At 34.6% G+C, this 21,427-nt stretch overlaps 1 protein-coding gene across 1 annotated transcript in view; it reads left to right on the forward strand.

The window, feature by feature from the left end:
- LOC149550369 (Tetratricopeptide repeat (TPR)-like superfamily protein) overlaps positions 1-21,427 on the forward strand; it is a 126,282-nt gene that overhangs the window by 58,663 nt on the left and 46,192 nt on the right. The window contains exons 8-14 of the mRNA XM_089793396.1: positions 5,301-5,448; positions 5,621-5,796; positions 7,823-8,028; positions 10,898-11,028; positions 11,355-11,431; positions 11,867-11,941; positions 12,028-12,220. Of these exons, the coding sequence (XP_089649522.1) occupies positions 5,301-5,448; positions 5,621-5,796; positions 7,823-8,028; positions 10,898-11,028; positions 11,355-11,431; positions 11,867-11,941; positions 12,028-12,220 (1,006 nt within the window). The remainder of the gene's footprint in view (positions 1-5,300; positions 5,449-5,620; positions 5,797-7,822; positions 8,029-10,897; positions 11,029-11,354; positions 11,432-11,866; positions 11,942-12,027; positions 12,221-21,427) is intronic.

The raw sequence follows: 21,427 nt of genomic DNA on the forward strand, positions 1-21,427 counted from the left end.
AATATGATTAATAAGTAATCATAATAACCAATTGATAAATAATTATTGTGATGAGAGTCATTAAAGTAAGACAAATGTCTAAAACTAGAAAAGCTATGTGCCTTGGTCTTTTCCTTTGAGATTGTTATTGCAGGAAAAATGATGGATATAAGATTTTAGAGGAAGTTTGACACCTTGTTAAAGGCAAGAAGCTCAGAAGATTGATGTTCAGAGGGAGTCTGACACATTCGTCTGAAGGAGCAGATAGAGGATATTATTCAATCAACCTTTAGAGATCTTGATCATATTGATTCAGAGAGAGTAGACCATGTTGAGATGGATTCTCCGGTGATCAATATATTGTAACAGTCAAGAGGACTATAATTCATGAATATATATCTTGTGACTGTGATTTTAATGGGTTTAACCCCCTGTGCACATCATGAGGAAGTGACGACTTTCATATGATGTGACTCGTATTTGCAAAAGTTACTGCAAGGTGACGATCTTACAAACTTGTATTATGAGATCAAACAAATTGAGTATATGGTGAATGTCTTGCATCTCAACATTCTCGAAGACTGTTAGTCAAAGAGTATTTGGTGAATATCATTGATATTTTGGGAGACCAATACTCTTGATATTAGATGTGATATCAAAACCTTATTTTTAGTCTGGGAGGCCAATGCTCATGATATCAGATGTGAGATCAAACAATTTCATGTATTCTACGAGACCAATACTCATGATATTAGATGTGATATCAAACATTGTTAAGGATTTGGTGAATATCATATGTTGATATTTTGGGAGACCAATACTCTTGATATCAAATGTGATATCAAAATGATGGATAACTTCTGATCAAAGATATCCTTAATCTTGCTAACTTGATATTACTTTGAGGTAATATGTGTGTTTATCCTCCCTAGCTAAAAGGGAGTGTTGATGTTTGATAACTTCTCTCAGATAAACATATATATAATTACATGAGATAAAATTAAGATATAAATATATGAGAGACATATATATATATATATATATATATATATATATATATATATATATATATATATATGATTAAATATATTATTATATAAATTATTTGATTAATGAATAGACATGTCTCATGAAGGGACATGTCTATTCATGGCTTATACACAATATAAATGTAAGTGATTGTTGCATTTGGAAAACACATACCAAATTCATGGTAGTGCTTAGTGCATTTGCAACAGTCCTCTAAAGAAATTAACAGTAATGATAGAGTTATGCGATGTTTGTTGAAGGTTGCTTTTAAAGAGTGTTTTGGAAAGCAGGTACTGGTAAATCATTTGTATCTTTTGGCTGAGATGGAATTTGGTTGAGGGCGTTTAGAGGATGGTTAGAGACATGTTCAAGATGCTATGCTCTAGATGGTGAAATCAGATATGCAACTTGAGCCGACTTATGGAGATTGTTTAGCATGTTGTTTTTTGTTAGCCAAGTATTGTAAAAAAGCTTTAAGGAAAGAGTTTTATTGTAATGTAACGTGTATTATAATATCTTAAAGATGTCTTGTATTATTCATTGTAAATTGAGAAAGCCTAAAGGCTGACTCAATACTTGTTTTCGGACTTGGTATAAAGGAAAGGTCATTTCCTTGTGGTAAAGTGTGGTTTGTGATTAGTGAGATCGTTGTGTGAACTTGAATGCCAATTTGGCTAATGTTAGAGAAAATATTGATTTTGAGGATGTACTATGAGCTTCAAAGGAATTGCATTAGCAAAGAAGTTGTTGTTTAGTTAGTTCAAAACTTGGATAGGTTATCATGAAGATTGTTTGGTGAAGACATTTTGAGGCTATTTGGATAGTGGGTTCAATTATCCTCCTTTCAACTCCTAATAGGGTGGGCACAACTCCTAACATAGTTGGAATCTTCTAACAAGGATTCAAAGTCTTCTAGCAGGGACTCATATGTACTGATTGTATTTCATTGGCTCCTAACATTGTCTATCCTTTCACTAGGAACTTTTATATTAGTACATCATCTTGTGGGCTTCATTCCCTGGGGTTTTGCCTTTGATCAAGGGCTTCCCTAGTTAACATATTTGGTGTTATTATGCACGGTTATCTTTCTATGGTTGTTGGATCTATTGTTTACATGTTTCAGAATTAATAAAGCTATTGAGAGTTGTTTTAATTGCATAATTGAAATACCCCTCTCTCAGTTATGTTGGGGACTTTACTTTCTAATAGTACGAATCTCCCTATTGAGAGGGAGACATCATTAAGTGGGAGTCTAGCACATTCATCATAGGTAAACTTGGAAGTCAAGATGCAATTGCATGTACATGAATCTTCAAGGAAGGAGCCACATTAGCATGAATGTCTAGTATAGCCAAACCTTGGGATAAATCCACTGTTTATTACATTCACTCATGTTACTATGAAATTAGACAAGTATAATTGTGTACGTGAAGTTGCCCTTGTGAACAATGTTGTGACTATTAAATCATGTCCCTGATGTTGAGTCTCTCAGAACAAGATATTTCCATGATAGGAGTATATGAACAGAGCATGCCTCTGCAACAAAGGGAGTAGCTTGACGATATTGATTCAGAGGGAGTAGACCATGTTTAGATTCTTACTCTAAATTTTAGTTAAGGTACATTAACACTGTAGAACAGATGATCGACATTCTCACTAAGCCTCATGCGAAGAGAAGTTTTGTGTACTTCTAGGATAAGCTTGATACATTGGAGAATGAAGCCTTAGCTGAAAAAGAATCTCAACATCATTGGTCTATTATATGTATCCTTTCATATTGCTCCCTTTGAGAGAGAAGTTTGAGATGAAAGCCATTGCTTTCACCCTTTGGATTGAGCCATGGTGGATCTATCCTTTGATTTGTTTCATGGTGGATGTCATGTGTGTGACTCTATGACTGTATGTGTCGCTTGTGCATATTATTGAAAGGTTGGAAGGCGACAACCTTTTTGATAATTTACACTTGTATTTGACATTGTAAGGTGACAGCTTTACAATAATTAATTTCACTATCATGATGGATATCATGTGGTTTGATATCCGTGGACATGTTATGATAGTATCTCTTGGACATTTTGATAAATATCACGAGACTTGATATTAGTTGAAGATCATTATGATCCTTATGAGATAATCATGGTGGATAAGTGATTCCGTGGATATATCGCGATTTGTTATGGTAGACATCATGAGACTTGATGTCAGTGCACATACCATAATTTGGACATATTATGAAGAATGTCACGTGACTTGATATTCCTAAGCATAACATATCCTTTGATGTCACGAGTGAGGTGATATCTTTCCTTCAATAGATGGGCCTATTGTTGTGATCTATACTTGGTCAAGACTTTATCTTCCCTAGCTAAGAGGGAGTGTTGAATAAATGGTAGCTTCGGTTAGATATAGGAATGATGATTGATTTGATGATGTTTATATGTATGTGTGCATATATATCAGCATGCATTGTATATACTGACATATATACACACATGCAACCAATTATGATTCTTGTATCTGATTGAAACACCATATATTTCAAGTATATTATCCATCTGCATATTAATTGCAGAGTAGTGTTATTTGATGTTCCATATTCAATCCCGATTGAGCATTATTATCTGTGATGATATTCATATTGGATATTATTTATTTGTGCAAGATCAATTCAGATCGAACTTGGTTAACATTTGTGTTTGTTAAGTAACAAATCCCGATTAGAGATTGGGTTTCTAATTGAAATGAAAAGGCACAATTCATGAGACAGCTCATGAACGTTCGTGAGATGCATCTCTTCCATGTATACTTAATGCAGATCTGATCCACAAAAGGAGACATCGAAATAGATAAATGCTCTGCTCTTGTAGCTTGAATACCGTTAAAGAAAATCCAGACTTGTGAGTTCATGATCAGTATTTCTCAATATTGATTTGGCATCATCTTCATATTTATCAAGTTCAATATTCTGATTGTAATCTGTAAGAAAGTACAGTGATTGTAAGAATCATATTCTGAAAATAGAAAAGACATAAATCAAATGTGAAAGAAATTTAATCATATATAACAAAGACTATCATCTAAGCATAAATATGTATTCTTTTATCTAGTGGGTGAGCTTTTGGTTTTTGTCGATATGTCTCTCTCCTTGTAAGTCATAATATTTGTCTCTTAATTGTGACACTGTTCTCCTTCTAGGCATTCTAATGATTTACCCTTAAAAGGAGGTGCAATATGCATTCTCTGTTTTTGCGTTTTGTTTTTTCTCAATAATGATTTGGCATCACCTTCATATTTATCAAGTTCAGTATTCTGATTATAATCTGCAAGAAAGTACAGTGATTGTAAGAATCATATTCTGAAAATAGAAAAGACATAGATCAAATGTGAAAGAAATTTAATCATATATAACAAAGACTATTATCTAAGCATAAATATGTATTCTTTTATCTAGTGGGTGAGCTTTTGGTTTTTGTCGATATGTCTCTCTCCTTGTAAGTTATAATATTTGTCTCTTAATTGTGACACTGTTCTCCTTCTAGGCATTCTAATGATTTACCCTTAAAAGGAGGTGCAATATGCATTCTCTGTTTTTGCATTTTGTCTTTTCTTATGTTTTTCCCATCAAACAGGTTTATGGGGAACTAGCAAACATAAATTTCTTTTATCTTTACCTAGAAAGGTTCATTGAACTTAGCTGTTAGTAGAACTTTTAAGTAGGTCAATTTTCTTTCTTCTAATCTTTGTGCATATTCTCTTGTCAGATCCTGCATTGGTTCTCTCCTTGTGGTGGGTGTTGTTGTGTTTGTAATGTTGACCTTTGCTGCCCTCAACCATGTGACTGTGCCACTTGCCAGCCTTTCTCTCCAACTTGACCTTCTTCAAATCCTTTTTTCTGTAAACCCTTGTTCATATGGCCTTTTTGTTTGGGTATTTAAACTTTATATCAGCTCATTTAATGGGTTAAAAAACACACTAGCTTTAATCCGTTTAGTTATTTATGCATCGACTAGCATCTTTTAAAACTATTTTTGGTCATTTGGCATTAACAACTGTTCTATTCTTTGTTTTCTATTGTTCATGTCTTTGTAAAATATTTGTCTGTTTTAAAAGTTTCAATCTTATTCACAGGCTAAACCTTTTGTACATGTTGGTCATGAATCATGAAAGGGCTGTGTAGCAACTCTTTCCTCCTGTGTAATTACACCACATCTCATTTGTGTGGCTGAAATAGGCTCTTTATCATTTGGTGCTGAATTTGTCAGGTCTAATGGTATCTTTAACTTCTTTTACAGCACGGATGATTGGGAAGTGTTTCTACAGTACCTGGATTGCTCTTTAGAAGATGACTCAGCAAGAAAGAGGTTAATAAATTCTCAAAACCATGATCAGTCTGACACAGGGCCGAATTCTTTCCCCTTGACCAGACTAGCAGAGGAAGAGGTAACCATTTAATATACCATTCCAATTAACTGTATTTTTTTGGGGTTTTCAAAGCAGCTGTTACATGCAACTTATGTCTTGGGAGAGTTAAACTTGTCATATTTTCTCTTTTCTGTGAAACCTTATTTATATATTTCTAGAAATGTTTCCCATGCTAAATGTTCATTTGCAGTTTGATAGACGTATATCAGATGTACGTCCCTTTATTGAAAAACTTCAACAAATGGATATGCATGAATTTAGAAGGGGACCCTTTTTGGCAAATCTTGAGATAGAGAAACGCCGAAGAATATTTGGGAAGGCAAATGCTGGAGAGTTCATGCAGGCATTTTTGGATTACTACAAAAGGTGATTGTTGAGCCATTGGATTGGTAAATGTGTTAAAGGAATATTGAAATGCTCTATTTTCATTGCCTGGTGAAATGTAATTGGTTCACACTTAATTATGTAGAGCTCCGGTCTTTTAAGAAAAATGGAAAATTTAAAGTTAGATTCTAAAATACCCTAATATTTCTGTGGTCATTCGTGAAATCATTCAATATCATATGGTCCTAAAATATCATTCAACAAGTATGGTTCTGGCATATTGATGTGGATGAAAAGTAAACCTACAGCAAAACATGTCTCTTACTGTTGGAATTTTAATTGGTCACTTTTGTGACAATACAAAACAAAACAGCGGATGAATAAAGACTTTCTTAAGGGATGCAAGGGAAGCTTTTGGAGCAAAGTATTTAAATATTTATAATGAAAACAAACTTGCTATACTAACTTTGTCCAATTCTTTTTTTAAGGTTTTTCACATTGAGAAAATAAATAACGTCACTTGACCTGTGCATTTTGATCTCTAAGTTTAGAGCACATCATTGAAGAATCCTATCTCACCAATGATTTGTTTCAAAATTATGGCACCACAAACATAAAGAAGAATACAATTTTAGGATTGCAATAGAGATCTTTTGGAATAATATTAGCAATTTGATTTGGAAAAGAATACAAAACTCATTAAATAACAATGACATGAAGAAGAAAGATGAAGGCGATAAATTATGACAAAACATTGAAATCTGCTTAACGGATTTGAAATTTGATGTCACAAATGAAACATTGACGTTAAAAATTCCAGCTTTATCTAATCCCAATGATTATCAAGCAACATCTCAGTATGGATTGTGGAAATCTGATAGCTTTAACAGGTCTTATCAATTGGATTTTTCTTTGATCTTGAATTGAAATCTTGGTAGTATAAGCAGGCTTTGAATTCACTTTCTTTATAAAAGTCTTTCGTAAAACATATTTGTCCAGCGTAAGTTTGACATCAACTCACAGTATAATTTGTGTAAATTAACATATTTATAGCCTTTTAATTGTTGTGTTTTGAAGCTCGAAAACAATAAAAATTATGTTTATTTTTTTAATTGTCATCTTTCAAATATATTGTAAAACTTTACTTTTTTATTTGTTCTTCTCATCAAGGGCATCTGTCTGATTCAAGGGCTTTGATCTTTTGATTTTGCTTTCAAATTGTTTTTGATTTTGTCCAACTTTCGCAACAAAGGAAATAAAAGACGAAGATTCCCATTTTATAACAATGAGAAAAAAACTCAATGCTTGATTCTCAAGGCTCTGAAAAACAAGTCAGCAGATCCACTGCTGTTTTCTCTAGGGGAGTGCCAATGATCCCACTATTCTCTGCTTATAAGTAAAGCTGTTTTGAGCTGTCATCTATGCTCATTTGCTTGTATTTTCTATTTTTATTATAGGGATTCAGTTGTGATCTTCATAGTGGTGTGGTCTTCTAAGTCTCATGCGATGTTGTTTTGTATACTTTATTCATATATCAGTATATTTCTTAAAAAAATTGCTTTCTTTTGTGTAAACATCAAAGATTCTCAACATCGATTAAGAATGTAAATGCGAGCTTTCTTAATTAAAGAGAATAGATAATGCTTAACAATTTTCTGGGTATATTGTGTAATAGTTTTTTCATCAACATTTCGGATCACACTGCATGATCCATCATCAGGATGATAAAGAGAGCATAAGTAGATCAGAAAGATATGTAAATATGTATTACAATCTTTTCTAAATGCCGTGTTCTATCTATTTTTGTATTTTTGGAGTGCAAGGTGATCATACTGCTTGTGAAACCCAGGGTACTTTTTACACCAGTAGTTTTCAAATATAACTTAATGCACTGAGCAATCCCATCTGCCTATTTACTCATTTGTGGAGATCAATATTATTTTTTGTCATTCTTTGTCTCTCTTTTTTCATTCTTTCTTTCTTGACATAGAAAAAATGGCCAAGTTTTTTTATCTGTGTAAAATTATTTTAAAATTTTTTCTTATATTTCTTTTTTTGAAAATTTCAGATTTGGATATTTGGCTAGCTTCACATCTGACGTTGAAGAGTTCTTGCAATTTTTTCATCCATCTGAAAGGCCAAACCTTCTTAAAATGCTTCACGAGTCTTGTTCTCAGCTATCCTCTGAAGATGCAGTTCGACGACTAGGGCGAGCTATTTCAGTTCTTCAAATTGAAGAGTATTTTGATATGACATTCACTGCATCTAATGATGGTAAGATACTGTTTAAGAGTTTAATTATACATTCAAGACATGCTTATTTATTCTTAGTTTGATTCAACTTATTAACATCCATTAATTGACATGCTAGTTTGTTGGCTAAAGATTAAAGACTAAGTACATGTGGAAGTCTGTATCACAAATTTTAATTCTCTCGTTTGGAATAGTACTCTTGTAGTTGATCAACTTAATTTTCTTGAAGCTTGCTTATGGGTTTTCAAGTGGATGTCAACTAATTTTACACTCTAAAATGTTTGAAAATGCTTCAATCAACATGTAGCTAAAAGTTTAGACTGCCCACATGGCTAAGGTGGTAGTGGCCCATCAAGGCATTAAGTGGGCTGCCCACTTTGGATACCAAAATCTTAATATTGAAGGGGACACTCTTAACATCATCATGATGTTAAGAGGGTTTGTGAACCTAGGGTGGGAGACCTGTGATGTCATCTCCAAAAGTAGAGATTTGATGTTTATGCTAGACAATGTCTAAATTCAACAATACACTTAATATCACCATGATGTTGAGAGAGTTAGTGAACCCAGGGTAGGAGACCTATGATGTCATCTCCAAAAGTAGAGATTTGTTGTTTATGCTTGACAATGTCTAAATTCAACATACTCTCTTTGAGGGTTAGAGCTTAGTAGATAGGTTGGCATCTGTTGATTGTTACACTACTTCTCTCAAAGCTTGGTTTGTTCTTGAAGACTTGTCTTATGAGGCACGTGCAACTATATCTCAAGATCATCCCACACATGATGATGAACGCCCAACCCCTCTACTTATTCATGATGATCCACTGTGATTGTAGATGTGATAATTACACAAAGAAAGGGTTTTTGTGGGAATTTCCCTGTTTTTCGAAAACATCAATTTTGGAAACTTTTTTCTTTGATATTCCTTGTTTTGTTCTTGTAGGGTTTCTTTCTTACCAGACTTCCATGGGAAAGGAGCTTATCCAAATTGAACCTAATAATTGCAAGAGTTCAAGAATAATGATATCGGGTAATATTGCTAACTATATGGAGGGGATAAAGGGTTTTGACCCAAATTTGTCTAAAAGATCTATTAAGTCTTGGGATAAAGGAAAGGTTACCATTGGTGGGATTTCCTTGTGGTTTTGATGGAGTCAATTGCTGCTATTACTGGTTTGGTGGTTGAAGGTATGACTATTCAAAGAAACACGAAAGTTCATTATAAGAATGATTTTAAGAAGATCCTTTGCCTTGGTGAAAAGATTCCTTGGCTTCAAAATCGTTCCAACCATGAAGAGCTCCTAGGAGAATGGAGAGGCATGGCTTTATCGTTCATCATTCTCTTCACTTGTGAAGGTATAGTCAAATGTTTCCACTAAAACATGGCATAAGGTTCAATTATCTCTTTGGATTTTGTTGCCGCTTTCTCAATCCATTAACAAAATCAAAACCAATGTGCGTCTTCCTTTGCACCAAGGGCTTATACATGGAATATATAATTTCCATTTTGCTCACCCTTGTTTTGGGTCCTAAACCTTCCACTATTCTTTTTGAACTCTCCAACGTTAAGGATGGGAGGCGGTTTTCTTCCTCTCCTATCACCCTGCCTCTGAAAAAGGGAAAAATTGACCCCTGCGAAAGCCCTTGAATTCTTTGAGGATTCTTTTTTACTCTTGGTCTATGGAATCACAATGGGTTTATGCGAATACCCCTCTTAAGAACTTAAATCAGGTCCATGAGCCCCCTTCACCTCACAAAGCCTCATTCCGCCTTCCCTTCATAACGAAGGTTTTGAGATTTCTTCTCCTCAGAATGCTCCTTCCCTTATTGTCATAATCCCACCTTGGATGATGAATTGCTAGGTTAACTCCACATTGTGTGGAAAGTTGATAGCTTGTGTGATCTTTATGATAGACAAAATGCAATCATCAAATGGTTATTAACATATGACCAAGATAAGGATAAACATGCTGGAGGCTTTGGTGGAGGTGGATGCGAGAGTAGGGGACTGGTCACAGGGTGTTGAGGATACTCTACTTGGGAAGTGGCAGACGAGTTATCTAGCAGATTAGATAATTGTGCCTTCTTTAAGGAGCAAGTTCTTGAGCTTTGCGATTTGATCCCTTCAAAGGTAGAGAAGCATGAAATGATTTTTTCCCTGGGCAATGTCAAGTCTAATCAGGACCAGGTTAATAAGAAGCATGGAGCTGTTGTTAAATTCAGCAAGGGCATCATGGAGAGAACATTAGGCTCTCGCCAAATCCTATACAAGGAGCTTGAATATAGAAAGAATCAGCGGCTTTAATGGAGAAGGTTGGTTCTACTACTTCAGGCTGGGCTAGGCGCATTCAAAGAAATGGCTCTTTTTTAGAGATGCTGAAGGACTTAAACCAGGAGTGGAAGGAGGTCAAAGCCTGTTCCCTTAGTCTTCGGACCTCTTATGTTTTCCGGTCGTAGAGGGGTTTTTGTTTGTTTGTTGTCTTTGCTGGTTCTAATGTCTGTTTAGTTGCTGGATGTTTTGCTTGTAGAAGTCAGTGCTTGTGAATTCTCCTTCGGTGGTCTGCCTTTGGTCTTTATGGAAAAGGTTCGAGCCCCTTCTCGACTGACTTAATTAGAACATGTAGCTAAAAGTACAAATAAAAAACTGATGGAAAAGCGATATTGCTGGTGTTGGAAAAATGAAATTTCTGTTTAGTGGGATGTGGCTAACTTTTAATGATGTCTGGATTGAATCTTACCTATAGCTTTTTCCAAAGCATATGGTTAGATTGCATAAAACAAGTTTCATGTTTTATTATCTTTGATGTCTTTTTGTGCGAACCAAGCAATTCAAACTATGATATAAAATTTTATTTATTTTTCCTTTTGTATCTTGGTCTTTGTTTTGCAGATTGTGTGGGGAAGGCTGTAGCCCTAATGAGACTTTATATGGATAACTTGAACCTGTCAAAAGACCTTGATCCTCAAGAGAGTATGCATGGTGAAGAGTTGTTAACAATGGCATGTAATATTTTACTGCAGGTAGAGATGATAGTTTCTAGCATATAGCTTTTTATTCTTAATGATTGTGCAAAGATTTATATAATTACTTATGAGCTATAATTTGCCTGTTTGGTATCTAATTTAAGATGGGTATTTTATTCTGAAATCACTTGTCATTCAACTAATAATGTTTCAACACTTTGTGGCACACTGTACTGTTAGATGTTGTTAGACTTCAAAATGCACAATGACTTTCCATCTCTTGCACTAAAAACAAGGTCGATTTTCTTGCTTCATGCATTTTACATTCTATAGATAAATTATATTTATAACTTATTTTTCAGACTGGGATGATTTTTTTGTAGTTATTTTGGCGTACACAACATCCTGGTTATTTGTTGGAGGCAATTATGATTTTAGAGTTTGGTCTGTCAATCAGAAGGTAAGTTTTATATTTAGTCTTTCTTTTAATATTGTAGATATGATTTCAAATGAGTTCATTTTAGGTATATAATTTAAGAATAAGAGATTGGTGAGGAGGTTGGAATTCTCTGTTCATCAGCCTTAGTATACATTTCTGTGAGGAAGCTGTCAACTATTCTTCCAAGCCAGATATGAGCTTCAAATTTTTGAAGCGAGTGTGAACAGATTTTTTTTGCTTCAAATTTTCAAAACGACTACCTTAGTGATATCAAAATGTTATAATAGCAACTATGAACATTGATACTGCTTATGATCTTGGTTGCCTCTTTTCTATGTAGCATGCCAAGCCAAATTGTAAATATTGCTATGCTGTTCTGTAGGAGGTATTATATTTGGACATATACTTTCTGTTTGACTTATCCGCATTTAATGATAACTTTGTTTTCTGTACCAGACATATTTCAGAATATAGGATCATGCTTGTTCATTTGTACACATATTGGGCTGCTACTCACTTGGCATTTGAATGGTACATTTAGTAACTCCTTATTTGGTAGCGTGCCTTTATTGTTGTTGCTATTTCTGCGGCCTTTATACAGCTTGCTTCTTTGTCAGGTATAAAAGTTTGGATATAAAAAATATTCTGCTGGAGTCAATGACACATCATATATTTCCTCAATTGCTGAGCTCCCCCCTCTGGTCCGAATCATTTGAATTAATGAACGAGTATCTTAAGTTCCATGAAGATTACATGAAAGAAGCAGCAGATCATACATTGCTTGTCTATCGTCATATCAATTACTCCAAGGTAGGTGTCGTCTTTTCCAATGGAAGCATTCAGCATAGTTCGGTTTCAGAATAATATATTCAATGTGGAGATTTTGAAATTGGAGCTTTGAAGTGTCCACTTCAAAATATTTCTCATTCCAGAAGCTGTTTTTCCAATAGGGTCATATGACTTAGCATATTGATTTTTCCATATTTAGTTGGTTTTAACGTTGTAATTCATGTTGTTCTATTCTGTTTACGAATATTTCTTTAACTCTAATGGTTAAACATGAGGATTCATGTGACAATTTAACATAAGCCCTTATTGACATCCATTTTCCAAGAATTAGCTCCGATATTGCATATGTTCTATACATTAAGAATTTTTCAAACAAATGTAACTGGATGCTGTTGCCTCTTTGAAACTTTGTACGTTTTATTAAGTACTGATTGATTCTTGCTTTGAGATCCTGATTGACTCAGTGAAATATCTAGGTAAAAGTTTAAATTGAAATGAGTTTAATTTCTGAGGGCATGTTGTATACCAAAGTTGCATGGACGTGGATATAGTATCAAATAATGATATGGCCATTCTTCAAGATCTCTTATATGCACATGACAAGATACACCATTCACAAACAACCACATACACATATGTACAACCATAGAAGTATAAATTGTTTGGGTTATAAATTGGAAATTAGAGTAGCTTGAAAAAAAAATTGAGAAAATTTGGGCAAAAATTGGATTTTCAAAAAAAAAAAACCGAAAAACTGAAGAAAACTAATCAATAACTACTTAAAAAAAAATTAAGTGCACTTCCATAGCATAGATGATAAAACTTAGGTGATAAATGACATATATAAATGATTCGCACTTGCACAACCTCTTGGTATATTTTTAACTTGGAGCACTCAAGTTTTAACATTGATTTTGTTTATATAGCTTTCAATCAAGCTATATGATTTGAAGCAACTCCAAAATATGATGTGGTCTTTCTTATTTTTCAATATCAGAGTGAAGTTTTTTCCCAAAATACTGTCAATAAAAGAAAATCTTCATCTTCATATAAGTATTTATTTTCTAGAATATTTTTATTATATATAATCGATAAATAATTATATACAAAGTTGGCTTGATATACAAATATGTAAAGTGATATATACACATGTATATACCAAAGCAACTTTATATATGTTGAGCTTAGCGATTGAATTGGATGAATTATGAGTAGAGTTTTAAATATCTTGCAATTTGATTGATTGTAAGAACTTATATCTCATAATTGAGAAGCCCAAAATTATTATAATGATTATTTTAGGGTTCTTTGTTTTCTCCAAAACAATTAAGGCAAAACTTTGTTACCCAGCTTGCAGAAAATAGATAGCGGCTTTGTTGCAGTCTTCTTTTGTTTCATATTGCAACAATTTAAATATTTAAAATTTGTACGAAGTCAATGTTAAAAAAGAAATAGTATCAATCATCCTATACAATGTTTTCAATGTAGAAAGAGGAAAAGTCTGTTTGGAATTGCCCCTCTTCTACGCTACCCAACTTTGAAATGCTTTTGACCCAATTTTCTTGGCTGCGTCTTCGCTGTTGTGTGTCGTTCTTGTATACTCACATCATATTTTTTGTGGGTTTGTCCCATCAATGTTGCTTTTAGGGTTTTTGTTAGTTTCCCACATTTTTCTTTCCTATTAACTGTTGCTTTTTGCTGATCAATTGTAAAAAAATAATATTGAAAGTCACTAACCAAAAAATCGAGATGAATTGCTGCACATACCAACTCTTGATTAATCATGTATAATTATGAGTTTTTGTCATTTTCAGCTTCTATTTGGAAAACAATTTTGAATGCTGTTAAATTTTTATTTGAATAATATATCTATATTTAACAAATATTATATACTATTTTTAATAATTTTTATTCAATACTTTAAAAATATTTATTTTAGAAAAGTTCATATAATATTAATTTATTTTTAATAGTCTATCTTTTTATAATTCTTATCGTATATATATTAATAATTTAAACATAATAAATAATAAATATAATGTGTAGAGTAGTATTATAATGTTTGTTTAGAACATAAGTTATATTTAAAAAAAAACTATAACACAATTGCTTAAATGTATTTTGATATTTTATAATCATCGTAATACAGTTAAACTCCTTCCTATTGCTTGATGTCTCAGTCTTGACCAGTTGTATGCTTTTAAATTTTTATTTAAATAATATATCTATATTTAACAAATATTATATTATTTTTAATAATTCTTATTCAATACTTTTAAAATATTTATTTTAGAAAAGTTCATATAATATTAATTTATTTTTAATAGTCTATATTTTTTATAATTCTTATCATTATGTAATATATTTTAATAATTTAAACATAATAAATATAATTTGTAGTGTAGTATTGTAATGTTTGTTTAAAACATAAGTTATATTTAAAAAAAACAATAACACAATTGCTTAAATGTATTTTGATATTTTATAATCATTGTAATACAATTTAACTCCTTCCTATTGCTTGGTGATGTCTCAGTCTTGATCAGTTCCATTCCTTTGTCATGAAGAAGCAATTTGACCAGCTGAAGAATAGAAGGGCCCTGGCCTTTTATTCCTTCTCGAGCTTTCCAGAAAAGAATGAAACCTTGATTTTATGCAATAAATGCTCTCCCATCAGACAAAAGAGGGTGTCATTTTGGTAGCAAGGAAAATAGTTGCTTTAATATTTGAGTGCTATACCAGTTCATTTTGGCTAGGGTTTTATACAAGTTTACATTTAAAACAAAAAAATTCAAATTTTTTGCTATAATTTTCAGTTTTATCTTTGTGTCAAGTTTTTTGTGCATGCAAATACCTACAAATCAAGCATGGTTGGAAATGGGTAAGTTTTTATACACATGCGGGTACGATATGTGCAGTGTGTCAATGCTGCATGGTATCATGTATGGTGGAATGGGTACCAAGTGAGGAGGGTGGCATATGTAGCAAATCCTTTCTATCAATATCTAGGTTGGTGTATCATACACCACATGAATGGATGAAATGCATTTTGTATGAGAATAGAAGGTCAATTATAGTACCTCAGAGTAAACAGTGAAGAATGTACTAGACACAATTTTTTTTTTTAAAGCTCTTCTAAAAGAGCAATATTGACTCTAGGTGTTGGAAATAAAGCTTTGATGCATGTTGCAAATCGATGTATGATGAATACATATAATGTGTAGTTCACTTTTATAGAGCAGGGTCCATTCTTCTTTATTAATTTTAGAAGAAAGTCAAATAAAAAATTGAAATGAAAAGAAACATCCATTTGCAACTGAGTTATTTGTCTCAAATTGGTTGAATTTTTGTAAGATCTTATTCCAAGTAAGTAGGGGTATGTACTTGGGAAACAGTTGCCTTTGAGCAATTTGACAATAGAGGTGGTTGCATGTGCGAGACATTTTATTTACATTGGCAAGTCATGAGTGGGGGAAATTGAGAAGTGGGTAAAGGATTTTGCACATGATATTCTTTCCACATGTACGTTAACTAAAGCTCTTTGTCATCATATTCTTGCCTATGTGGATCTTTTATTTAGAGCTTGATATACTCCATTGGTGTTTGACAATAGAATGTGATTGATATTTGGCTCCAACATTCTCTCCTTGTCCCATTAAATGTGGCCTTGGTTGAGGGAAATTGTTTGTAGTGGAGATTGGATTGTCCATTTGGGTTTGCAGCACTCCCAAGTGCATAGGGGAATATGCATAGCAAATGGATGTCCTTGAGTGGCTCTATAATAGAGATGGTTATGAGTTGGTAGGGTGGTGTGGCCCTTCATCAGTGGTATCAGAGCGTACCGTCATCAGTGGTATCAGAGCAGGAGTTCCTGAGTGTACAAGCAGATCGCCGAAGTGTGAGGCAGTTTGTACCAGGACCTTGGTTGGGTGAAGTTTATTAGAGTGGGAGTTCCTGAGCGTGTAAACAGATTGCCGAAGCTGAGGCAGTTTGCACTAGGACCTTGGGAGGACATGCAGATTGATCGATTGATGCGGAGGTGGAAACCTTTGGTGAAGATGAAGATGGTGGTAGATCTTTCTTTCTTTTTGGCGTCAAAGTGTGGGACACACTTTTCTATCTACCGGGGGAGTCTGATGCAAGAGCATCTTGCATGGGAAAATTATTGAAGAAAAAAAAAAAATTGGAAAAAAAAATTAAAAAAAAAATCTGGAGGAAAGAGAAAGTGACGAAAATTAGAGGAGAAATAATAAAAAAATAAAAAAGAGGAAAAAGGAGAAAAGAAAGGAAAAGGGGATTTCTATTTTCGAGGTGCATAGGTGGCATAATAGAAAAAAAATAAAATAAATGGTTGTCATTCCATTTATCGAGGTGTGTGGGAAGAATTCTAGAAAGTTATGGATATTGTAGAAAGTTGTGGATATTGTAGAAGGTTATGGAAGTTGTAGAAGGTTGTGGAGGAATTCTAGAAGGTTGTGGATAAGTCATGCATGGGGTGGTAAGTGCTTATTTAAGCAAGGCATATGAGCATTTCTAATCAAGCTTGAGAAGTGGAAGCTCGAGAAGAAGAAGCGTTGGAAGGTGTGAAGCTAGAAAGTGTGAAAGAGGAGGAGGAAGTGAAGAGTGAGTTTTCCTGAGTCTATGGACAGAGTGCCGAATGTGAGGCAGTTTACAGTAGGATTGTGATGGACTTTTGAGTGTGTAGATAGAGCGCTGAATGTGAGGCAGTTTACACTTGGATCTTGGATAAAGTTGGAGAAGAGCTAGTGATTGTGGTTTAGAAACAAGGAGGTTGCTTGGTGGCTTGCGAGCACGAGTTGAGATCTTGGAGGTTTCTACCAGAGTGTGGATCTGGGCTAGCTTGGGTTTGGATTGGATCTTGAGAGATCTTGTAGAAATGTTATTGTAATTGCTAAGGATTTTCAAATTTAATAAAATTTCTTGGGAAGCATTTTATCTCTCTTTGTCTTCATATTGTTGCATTCTTGGTTATGAGTTGGTAGGGTGGTGTGGCCCTTCATCAGTGGTATCAGAGCGTACCGTCATCAGATGGTCACAGGTGTGGTGCATTCCATGCATGCTTGTCCTTTGTGAGTGGAGGAGGTGTTGAGATGTAGGGTGAAGGGCTTTGTATTGGATGTTCTTCTTACATGTCTATCAACTGAAGCTTCTTTTTGCTATCTTGTGGCCTATGTTGATGATTTCAACATGTGCCTTGAGCACTTTGTAGTACTTGTATTTTTTTGCAAGTTGTGGATGGATTTGTTTGGTTGCAAGGAGTGAATGCTACCTTTTTGGTATCCCACGTGGGCAAGTTTGCATGTGGCGTCCTAACAACCTTGTGGTGGCTTGTTTATGGTTGGTGGCTACTTGGATGATCTTGATAGTAGCCATACTACTTCTCTCAAAGTTAAAGACATTCATGTCTAAGTTGAACTATTTTGGATTGTGGAATCGCATAACTCATTAATTGAGTTTTAGTTTCCTTGATGATGCTCTGATTCCTGGATAAGCATAGTAATGTAGAGCTAATATGTGCACCAAATCTTGATCTCAGAGGGATATTTTATAAGATAAAAGGCTAGTGCGTGCTTGCTTGTTGCTTTGATTATTCATGATAACTAGACATATCACATGGCCTTTGTTCTGGCAATCCTTTTGTCAATTTTTTGTTCTATTAACTATTGATGGTACCGTAGAGGTCTACGATGATAGTGACAAGCAAAATTACAGGGTTCAGATTCAAAATTGTGTTGTGCAACAAAAAAATTTAGGTGAAATTTAGTAAGGGAGAAATATCAAGGAATCCAGTTTGACATTAAATTCAACTAATATAAATAATAAATCCATTAAATAAAGTTAGTAACCTATAATACATATATAATATATAATATTGTATATATTAATAATTTAGAATATAAAAATATATTTAAAATAAACAAACAATGCAACTACAAACAATGCATGACAAGCAAAGTAAACTACAATGTAGAAACCAAACTTGGGTCTCAACAACAAGGCTTGTTGAAGTACCCAGTCACAACTGAACCTCTGTAAAGCGGACAAATAGAGAAAACCACATGGGAAAAACTCTACTCCGAAAAGACATGGAAAGAATGCTAAAAGACTAGTGAAGGATTGCAGAAACCTCGAAACTAGAGAATGTCCTAGAAGATAGGAACGAAGGATTATCACGAAGAACACCACTAAAGCACGAAGAAGCTGCAAACCTTGTTGAAAAGTAATTGCTGATTTGAAGAATCTTGTTGATGTCAATTTTTATACCACATAACATATTAGCAATTAAATATCTGATACGGAGTATCAAACACACAATTCCTCTCTTGAAAAGTGAATACTCATGGGACATGAGAATAACTCCAATGTTCCTTACACCTGTGGATACTAACTCAGTATATCGATGTGATTTGTTGGTAATCACATAGGCGGGCTTACGTTGTTCCTTCAAGGGCAACTTGGATTTTGGGATGATGGTAATGGTGATTTGGTACGAGTGCCAGATGATGTTAATGGTGATGGAGGGTTAGTGTTCGAATGGCTTATGCTTTCTTAACCTTCTTCTTCAAAACCTCGACTAATCGACTACTCGCTATTCTACTCCTACTCCTATGAATGGAAAGATTAGCAAATGGATGGGGATCAAATCTAATGAAAGTTTACCAGTGGCTCCACCCTCATAGATGCAATGATTCAAAGGAAAAAGAACTAGTGTACCACACAAGGCTTCCCCAACAAGTTGCTAGGATGCTAGTGGCCTAGTTATAGATCCCTGTCAAACATCTACTAATATCACCATACAATTAGCCATCTACTTCTACTCTAGCAACATGAAATGAAATCCTACTTTTAATTTGAGAGATGAGAAGAACCATGCAATACACCAAAATGATCATGTATATCCACCATGCAAGCCACAACAATGAATATAGAACAATTTTTTAGTATTTTGGCAACAATTTTCCAACATAACTCCCCACAAATGAGAGCAAAATGGCCTTATATAGAGGCTCCAAATTACAATGAATGGCTGAGATTAAGAGGAAAAATCAAAGGCCAAGATTATATCTTACAAACCCTAATTAGGGTACCATTATTCAACCAATTACATGAGGGCACCAACTTTGTGGGCCAATGAGAACATAGGACACTTGGCATGATTTGATTGCATGCACATGAAAGTGCCACCTCATCAACCTTATCTTATAAATCTATTCAATCCTTGAGATAAGGTGAAGCCTTGGATGCTTGAGCTTGTCCTTAGAAACTTTCTCATCACCATTTGAACTTGCTTGTACTTGATGTCCTGAACCTGAAAGGATGAGGTCTTCATGCACTTGGGGTAATCTTGTCTTGGCCTCAGTGGCTTCCCTGGATGCGAACTTCTTTGCAACTTGAGAGCCTTGCTCTTGGTCACCACCTTGAAATTGAACTTAATCTCCCTCATTATCCTTGCCTTCCTGGTCTTCCAACCTTCCCATTCGAATTCAACCAAGCTAGCTTGCACGAATAGCCAAGTCTTGCCTAGCCTCAAATATTTTCAAATCTCTTCTACTAATCCACTCTTTCTTGAAATTGTGGGGCTTCTTGAATCTTAATCTTCAATCAAATTCGCCCTTCACCCGATTTCATTCTTCACCAAAGCTCACACTTCAACCTTTGCCAGCTTGAAGGGCTAGGACCCCATGTGGAATTGCTTCTAGTTTTGCATTGCCCTAAGTTGTAATTCTAGATTTTCACTTATAATTCTAGCCCAATCAAATTTCATCAATAAAGAAGTACATCTTGCATACCTTGAGCTAGGCCCATGATCCGGCTGAGAAGCACCATGAGATTGCCATATTCTGATTTGAAAGTCTGCCACTGTGAGCCTCGATGATTTGGTGACTCCTTTCTTTCCTTCGTGCAACCAATTCTGTTTTTGTAGATCTTTGCTATGGGGAATTGTCCTTCTTTTAGTCTGTCCTTTACTTGTATCATATTTACTGTATCGACATTGGTATCGGTCATTCGCCTCAATTTCGAGTAGAAAGTTGTTTTGGGCATCATATCCTCTTTGTCTTTCTTAGTATTTGTTCCTTTAGGGTTCTTGCTTGCACTAACATCTACTATCCTAAAAACTTATTTCTGCCCCTTCGTTCTAAGTGATATGGACTACCCTTATCGATCTCCAACATTCTTTCTATCGATGGATTCTGCACTTATTTCGGCCTCGCCAAGTCCTATCACTACACTTATCAATCTCCAATCTTCAACCTAGGGGTAGAACTACCACTTATTTCCGCCCCTTTGTTACCTTAGGATGGACTACACTTATATCTTCCAACTTCATCCTAGGGTGGTCTAGCTTATTTCTGCCTCGCCAAATGCTCTATCATGAATTCTACACTTATCAATCTTCAATCTTTAACATAGGATGGGATGATGAAGTGGTGGATGATGAATGCAAGAAGAACCAAGAGAAGCAAAACTAGACAAGAACAAAAGAGCGAAATCCACTTAAGGACCACTTTCAACTCTAAATAATATTGAACTTACCTTTACCAATAGCTGAGTCTTCTTTTGAATTTCGGATCAGACCTAAGAATTTCAAGCCCCTTGCAAATATTGATGCCCTAGCTGAAGAAATCAGAATTCTGCCAATTTGAAACTGCTCATGCATGTGCCAAAAAATCAGACTTTAATCACCTATTTCCTTTGCCAAATAATACTGTACAGTTTTGATGCAAAATCGTAGCTCCTCAAGAAAATCAGACGTCCACAAATTTTGGCTCCACAAAAATCGTAGCTCCACAAAATTTGCAGCTCTCTATGGAAATCAGATATCAATCAAGAATCATCTAGGGCAAGAAAAATCAGATCTGCCTTATAAAAATTGCCAAGAACTGCCCTATAAAAAAACGCCAAGGAAGAAGAGCTGCTCCCATATGCAAATCTGCCCTTTGCCAAAAATCGTCCAAGGAGGAACAGCTACTTCAAGCATGGAAGAGGAAGATGGAAGAATGAGGAGACAAGGGGAAGGTGAGCCTTCTTATACTCAATTCACTTGCCTTCCCTAGCTGGCCGATTTGCACCTAGGAAAGGAAAAAAACAAAAAACATTAATTAGTGCACAATCTGGTTCCAATTAAATGATAAGCCAAAAATTAATTTTGCCACAATGAAGTTTGCATTATTAAATTGCCGGTTAGACCAAAATTGTAAAAATAAA

This window comes from Cupressus sempervirens, chromosome 7, assembly GCF_028749045.1.
Source record: "Cupressus sempervirens isolate cs-2001-9-10 chromosome 7, ASM2874904v1, whole genome shotgun sequence".
NCBI classification, from domain to species: domain Eukaryota; kingdom Viridiplantae; phylum Streptophyta; class Pinopsida; order Cupressales; family Cupressaceae; genus Cupressus; species Cupressus sempervirens.